The 7,657-nt window shown below is 44.9% G+C and overlaps 1 protein-coding gene across 1 annotated transcript; it reads right to left on the bottom strand.

Moving 5' to 3' along the window:
• Window positions 1-6,135: 6,135 nt before the first annotated feature.
• On the bottom strand, window positions 6,136-7,602 carry SAT2 (spermidine/spermine N1-acetyltransferase family member 2). The gene is made up of 6 exons (XM_043475230.1): window positions 7,467-7,602; window positions 7,244-7,295; window positions 7,024-7,107; window positions 6,823-6,924; window positions 6,648-6,688; window positions 6,136-6,513 (listed from the first exon to the last, which is right to left on the bottom strand). Exons 1-6 carry the CDS (start codon window positions 7,530-7,532, stop codon window positions 6,346-6,348), a joined length of 513 nt encoding a protein of 170 aa, XP_043331165.1. The 5' UTR covers window positions 7,533-7,602; the 3' UTR covers window positions 6,136-6,345.
• Between the last annotated feature and the right edge of the window lie 55 nt (window positions 7,603-7,657).

Below are 7,657 nucleotides of genomic sequence, written 5' to 3'. Positions count from 1 at the left end.
CATAAAGCACATGTCATACATGTCCATCCCCAACTCCCTAACTATCCCTTCCCCACATCCTTCCCCCCTGCACACCGTAAGTTCGTTCTCTAAGTCTGAGTCTCTCTTTTGTAACTTCATTTGTATCATTTCTTTTTACATTCCACATATAAGGGACATCATACAATATTTCTCCTCTGTCTGACTTACTTCACTCAGTATGAAAATTAAAAATAATTTCTTTAGCCTTCCATTATGCTCACACTAGGTTAGGTCTTCTATCTCATGCTGCTAAAACATTGTATACTCTTTTATGGTACTCATCATAGTTGTAATTTTCATCATTTCTCCAGTGTTTGTCTTCTGCCATCACACTATAAGTAAACCCTGTGAGACCAGAGACTGGTTCCACGTGTCTGTTTGACCCCAATACTTAGCACAGTTCCTGGCATAGCAAGTACTGGTGTATACCCAGTACTTAGCACAGTTCCTGGCATAGCAAGTAATAACCAAAGGAACCAATGTCCTGTAGGTCAATGGACGTAGCCCAAGACAGGCCTGGGTTAGAGTGGTAAATGTGAGAATTATCATCATATTGGTGGTTTAGTCATTGTGTCCGATTCTTGGGATCCCATGAACTGTAGCCCACCAGGCTCCTCTGTCCATGGGATTCTCCAGGCAAGAATACGGGAGTGGGTTGCCATTTCCTTCTTCAGGGGATCTTTCCCACCCAGGAATTGAACCTGGGTCTCCTGCATTGCAGGCAGATTCTTTACTGACTGAGCTACGAGGGAATTCCATCGGCACATTAGACATAGTCTAATAAGCTACAAGAGAAAATTAGATGTCTAGAGAAAAGTGACTTAGAAATGAATTGGGTCCATGATAGAACTCTCAACTACAACAGTATTTAAAGAACTGGCAGGGAATTCCCTGGTGGTCCAGTGGTTAGGACTCTGCACTTCCACTGCAGGGGGCACCAGTTACTTATTTTTTGGGCTGCACCACACAGCATGTGGGATCTTAGTTCCCAGACCAAGGATCAAACTTGTGCCCCCTGCATTTCTGCATTGTAAGTGCTGTATCTTAACCACTGGACGACCAGAGAAGTCCTAAGGGGGCACCAGTTAAATGCCTGGTCCAGGAACTAAGATGCTATGTGCCACGCAGTGCAGCAAAAAATTACAAAATAAAAAAGTAAATGAAGGGCTGGCAAAAGAAGAGGTGCGTTCAAGAGTGCCTGAGACAGAACATCAGTAACTAAGGTGGCAGAGATGCTAAAGTGATTAGACTGTCAGCAGTGATTCTGATGGGGCTTCCCAGGTGGCGCTAGTGGTAAAGAGCCTGCCTGCTAATGCAGGAGACCTTAGAGACACAGGTTCGATCCCTGGGTTGGGAAGATCCCCTGGAGGAGGAAATGGCAACCCACCCCAGTATTCTTGCCAGGAGAATCCCCATGGACAGAGGAGCCTGGTTGGCTATGGTTCCTAGATCGTAGAGTTGGACATGGCTGAGTGACTTAGCACGCAGCACAGTGATTCTGATAAGGAATAGAGAGGGAGAATCAGAGACATTAAGTGGGACAGATTATCAGGACGGCTGGTTGTCAGACTAAAAACTTGGTTTTGGATCCTGAAGCCACAGGAGTGGCAGAATTTTGTTTTGGAAATGGCACCATCATAACTTCCAAGTATCTGGCAGCACCAGTCCTCTCAAATTTGACTTGTACTCTTTTTCATCTGCTCCTGTCATTGTTCAGAATGGCCAAGGATGAGAGTTGGAAAACAGGGGACAGCATTTCAGAAGGGGGAATGGCATGTGCAGAAGGCCCAGAGGGGAGAGTACAGTGCATCTGAGGGACTAGAAGGAGTCTAATATGGACAGAACTGACTTGAAGAGGACACAAGGCTGGAATAATGTTTCAGATGATGGAGGTTTGGGCCAGAGTCTGGAGGGACTGGCAAGAGGTTTGGACTTTGTGCTGAGAGCAGTGGGAACTGTGACTGAATTTTCAGCAGACTTGCCTTTAGGTGATATTATTTTAGCTGGACTATACAAGATGTGCAAGACGTGTCAACAGAATACCACAGCCTGCCTTAGGATTTTTTTTTTGCTACACCATGTAGTATGTGGGATCTTAGTTCCTAGCCAGGGATTGAACCCGCTGCACCTGCGGTGGAAGCATGGAGTCTTACCACTGGACCACCAGGGAAGTCCTGCCTTAGGACTTCTAAATACATAAAGAGTTTGGGAGGAAGATAGAAAGATGGATAGATTGATAGATAGCTAGAGAGATACTAAAAATGGGGATTAAATGAAAGTTTACAGATTGAATGTTGAGACTTGTCCCAGACTCCCTCTTCACCCAGCTCTGTGTACAACCAGATTTATACCCTCCAGGCAGGAGTTTGGAAGCATCTCTTCTGGGAAATCTGATCAGACAAGGAAAAAGACCTAAGGGTTCTGACATTACGGGTTCCTCAAGGCAATGGCCTCATGAATCACCCTTTAGAAAAAGTTCGAAGTCCACATGCCTCTCTACCTCCTATACAGACACAATCACAGTTGCCGATCAGTACCTCAGTGTGCAGATCTTAAATATGAGCAGACAGCTGAGGATTACCAGACATTTGAGGGGTCTTTAAACGAAAAACAAAGGCTAAATAAATAGAGAAAGAAAAAAAAAAAGCATAGAGGAAATAAAGACTATGCAAGGAAGAAAACACTATTTTAAAAACCTATGAATATTCTCAGACAAGAAAAGAACATTTATCCATGAAACAAAAACAGAACATTCTTAAAATGCAGAGAACAAAAGAAAGCTCTTAGAAATTAAAAACATAAAAGCAAAAAATAAAAATTCAATAGGCATGTAATATATGGCATGATAAATATAATTAACACTACTGTGTGTTACATATGGAGCTTCCCTGGTGGCTCAGTGGTAAAGAATCTACCTGCCAATGCAGAAGACTTGAGTTCGATCCCTTGGTTGGAAAGATTCCCTGGAGAAAGAAGTGGTAAGCCACTCCAGTGTTCTTGCTTGGAGAATGCCATGGACAGAGGAGCCTGGTGGGTCGCAAAGAATCGGACACAACTGAAGTGACTTAGCCCAGCACAACACTTCAACTCTCTAGACACCATAGATCCTATTTCTTACAATTTACACATTTATGTCACCTGCTTGTCCTTGTTCAGTGTCTAAGTCATGACCATTTAACAAATGGTTATTCAACAAAAGGAATAATAAGCCACCACTGAAAGTGATGATGTGTTTAACAGCATGGGAAGATATTTCTGGTTTATTGTTAAATGAAAAATGTTTGCAAAAGAGTATGATCCAGTAAAACCTCACACACTTAACTAATTATATGTATGTTTATATGTATACATATCCGTTGAAAAAAGTCTAAAGAATTGACACCAAAGGGTTAAGAGTAGTGATATAAGTAAGGCTATGGATTCTATTTTTATCAGTTCAGTTCAGTTCACTCGGTCGCGTCCGACTCTTTGCAACCCCATGGACTGCAGCACGCCAGGCCTCGCTGTCCATTACCAACTCCCAGAGTTTACTCAAACTCATGTCCATTGAGTCGGTGATGCCATCCAACCATCTCATCCTCTATCATCCCCTTCTCCTCCTGACTTCAATCTTTCCCAGCCTCAGGGTCTTTTCCAATGAGTCAGCTCTTCATTATCAGGTGGCCAAAGTATTGGAGTTTCAGCTTCAACATAGTTCTTCCAATGAATATTCAGGACTGATTTCCTTCAGGATGGACTGGTTGGATCTCCTTGCAGTCCAAGGGACTCTCAAGAGTCTTCTCCAACACCACAGTTCAAAAGCATCAATTCTTAGGTGCTCAGCATTCTTTATGGTCCAACTCTCACATCCATACATGATTACTGGAAAAACCATAGCTTTGACTAGACGGACCTTTGTTGGCAAAGTAATGTCTCTGCTTTTTCATATGCTATCTAGGTTGGTCATAACTTTTCTTCCAAGGGGCAAGCGTCTTTTAATTTCAAGGCTGCAGCCACCATCTGCAGTGATTTTGGAGCCCCCAAAAATAAAGTCTTTCACTGTTTCCACTGTTTCCCCATCTATTTGCCATGAAGTGATGGTACCAGATGCCATGACCTTAGTTTTCTTTTTTTTTTTATGACCTTAGTTTTCTGAATGTTGAGTTTTAAGCCAACTTTTTCACTCTCCTCTTTCACTTTCATCAAGAGGCTCTTTAGTTCTTCTTCACTTTCTGCCATAAGGGTGGTGTCATCTGCATATCTGAGGTTATTGATTATTTCTCCTAGCAACCTCGATTCCAGCTTGTGCTTCATCCAGTCCAGCATTTCTCATGATGTATTCTGCATATAAGTTAAATAAGCAGGGTGACAATATGCAGCCTTGACGTACTCCTTTCCAGATTTGAAACCAGTCTGTTGTTCCATGTCCAATTCTAACTGTTGCTTCCTGACCTGCATACAGGTTTCTCAAGACAGGTCAGGGGGTCTGGTATTCCCATCTCTTTAAGAATTTTCCACAGTTTATTGTGATCCACACAGTCAAAGGCTTTGGCATAGTCAATAAATCAGAAATAGATGTTTTTCTGGAACTCTCTTGCTTTTTCAATGTTCCAGTGGATGTTGACAATTTGATCTCTGGTTCCTCTGCCTTTTCTAAAACCAGCTTGAACATCTGGAAGTTTACAGTTCATGTACCATTGAAGCGTGGCTTGGAGAATTTTGAGCATTCCTTTGCTAGCATGTGAGATGAGTGCAATTGTGCAGTAGTTTGAATATTCTTTGGCATTGCCTTTCTTTGGGATTGGGATGAAAACTGACCTTTTCCAGCCCTATGGCCACTGCTGAGTTTTCCAAATTTGCTGGCATATCGAGTGCAGCACTTTCACAGCATCATCTTTTAGATTTGAAATAGCTCAACTGGAATTCCATCTCCTCCACTAGCTTTGTTCATAGTGATGCTTCCCAACGCCCCCTTGACTTCGCATTCCAGGATATCTGGTTCTAGGTGAGTGATCACACCATCATAATTATACTTACTTACTTACAGAAAAGTAAGTATACAAAACTATACTTTTTTTGTATAGTTCTTCTGTGTACTCTTGCCACCTCTTCTTAATATCTTCTGTTTCTGTTAGGTCCATACCATTTCTGTCTTTTATTGTACCCATTTTTGCATGAAAAGTTCCCTTGGTATTTCTAATTTTCTTGAAGAGATCTCTAGCCTTTCCCATTCTATTGTTTTCCTCTATTGCTTTGCACTGATCACTGAGGAAGGCTTTCTTATCTCTCCTTGCTATTCTTTGGAACTCTGCATTCAAATGGGTATATCGTTCTTTTTCTCCATTGCCTTTTGCTTCTCTATTTTTATAGGTCCCTTCAAATTTCTCTACAGCAAACCTGCATGACTTGTAATAAAATAGTATGAAAGTGGGAAATGAGTCTGTTTCCCTTCTTGTCTCCATGGGTCCTAAAGATTTATTTTAGTTCTACTAAACTGAAAATAAAGACTTTGTGACTTTTGAAAAAGAAAAAGCACTCCCTAGCTGCGTGGATTTTTTTTAAAGTTGGGGCGAGTGGTCCTTCCTAGTGTCCCTGAAATGCAGCCACCAGGTGGCAGCCTGCTCCATCTATTGAGTTGGTGGGCCTGGCTCAGTCTTAAATCCCATAAGCCAGGCCAGACGTGGCAGGCTTTTGTCCAAATCCCAAACTTGACCAACAAACCTGATGTGCAAGCTGATCCCTTCTCTTCTTTTTCTATATACCACAGGCCAGAGTCAGTACTCCGGTCTATTGAGGGTAAAAGCCATCTTGTTGTTTAGTCACTGAGTTGTGTCCGACTCTTTTGTGAATCCATGGACTGTAGACCGCTAGGCTCCTTTATCCATGAGATTTCCCAGGCAAGAATGCTGGAGTGGGTGGCCACTTCCTCCTCCAGGGGATCTTCCCCACCCAGGGATTGAACATGCTCTCCTGCATTGGCAGGCGAGTTCTTTACCACTGAGCCATCAGGGAAGACCAGAAGTCATCTAAGGCCCACTTTTACCCCCAGGAGCAACATCCACTGACCAGAATGCTGAGGGAGGGGAGCTGAAGCTTATGGAATCCTCAATTCTTCTACCCAACACCACATCAACATACAGGAGGAATTCTCATTTATTTTTCACGCTTAATAAGGAGGTGGGAAGGCCTGCCTCTTCCTCACTTCTGCTCTTTCTATCTGGGAATATTCACCTCTGACCCTCCTTCCCTTCCTTCAGGGAGGCTGTGGTCAGTGGAGACAGTCTCTAAGGAGTGTTCAGTTGGTGGGGATGGAGAAGCTGAAACAGCGATCCCCCAGGGGTGGCATCACTTTCCTGCCAACTCCCTCATCGCCTCTCCTTCAAAGCGAAAGCAGTGCCAGCCCTCAGCTTCCGTCAGATCTTGGGCTCCGAGGGCCTTGTACAAGTCCATAGCCCTCTTGTTCCAGTCCAGGACTGCCAGGCGTAACTGGGAGCAGCCCTTATCCAAAGCCACCTGTGAGAGAAGACACTGCTCACTTTCCTGGGGTCAAAAAGGAAAAGACTTTCTCACCCTCCATTCAACCCAGGTGCCTCCCATACAGCTCGGCTTTGCCAGGGCCCAACTCCTAGTGCCATCCCTCTCCTCACCTCAGCCACTTTTTTGATTATTTTGGAACCAATCCCCTGACCTGATGTGGGGAGAAAAAAGAAGGATTGTCTGAGTTGAAGAGGAGCAACAAAGGTCATAAGCTAGGATTAAGAGACAAGGGATGGTGGTCCCTTCATGGGTTGCTTTTCTCCCATCCTGGCCTCTTCCCAGTACCTCGATATTCTGGCTTCACATAGATGTCTTCTAGATAAATATTTCGTCCCTTCCATGTGCTGTAGCTGAAGTAATATAGCCCATAGCCCACCACACAGGGCCCTGCAAGAGAAAAAAAGAAGGATAAGGCCTCTGGGCACCTGGGGGAGAGACCTTTGAGGCTGATTGGAGAGGGCACCTCTAAAGTCGGGGTATTCTTACCCTGTGGTTCCCCCGGTGCAGAAAGAATCTCTGCCACCAAACAGTGATAGAAAGGAGTCTCTCCAAAGCCATCTGCTCTCAGGGCTGCAGAGATATGGTTTGGGATAAAGAGACAGAGAAAGAAGGATTGGGTGTGTGCCCAGCCTGCAGTTATTGCCTGGGGAGCCCATCCTTCATTTCCTCCCCAGCCTCTGTCAGGACTCAGGAGTTAGGTCCCTACCTTCTTCACTGATCTTCACCTGGTCTGAGAGTTTCTCGTACTCAGCGAGTTCCTACAGCGTGGGGGCAGAGGCTAGATGAAGGCAGGAGGGCCTCGCTGCTCCCTCAGCAAGACCTCAGGGCGCGCTCCTCCCTCTGCTCCCACTTCCTCCTCCTCCACGCCCCCCACCCCAGCCACTCTGACCCCCCTCTTGGGACCCTGGTTTCCAGCCGGCAGCCCTCACCCGAATCAGCCTCAGGATATTTCCACAATCTCCCTCCTTGGCTTCTCGGATCATCACGAAAGCCATCCTGTTCCCCAACGTCAGGGATCGAAGTCCAGGATCCCCACTTTCGTTCTGCAGGAAGGGGAGACGAGCAACTCGGACCCTTTAAGGGGCCTACAAATTCGGATCCCGGAAAGTCGCGGGAATGG

This window comes from Cervus canadensis, chromosome 1, assembly GCF_019320065.1.
Source record: "Cervus canadensis isolate Bull #8, Minnesota chromosome 1, ASM1932006v1, whole genome shotgun sequence".
NCBI lineage: Eukaryota > Metazoa > Chordata > Mammalia > Artiodactyla > Cervidae > Cervus > Cervus canadensis.
The sequence above is the reverse complement of the archived record's forward strand: the minus strand, read 5'-3'. Positions and strand labels throughout refer to the sequence as shown.

Coding starts and splice junctions, on each gene's coding strand:
- SAT2 (XM_043475230.1), bottom strand. CDS start 7,532: ATGGCTTTCGTGATGATCCGAGAAGCCAAGGAGGGAGATTGTGGAAAT. Junction 6,925..7,023: donor TGCACCGGGGGAACCACAGG/GTAAGAATACCC, acceptor TTTCTCTTGCAG/GGCCCTGTGTGGTGGGCTAT. Junction 6,689..6,822: donor TGTGAAGCCAGAATATCGAG/GTACTGGGAAGA, acceptor TCCCCACATCAG/GTCAGGGGATTGGTTCCAAA.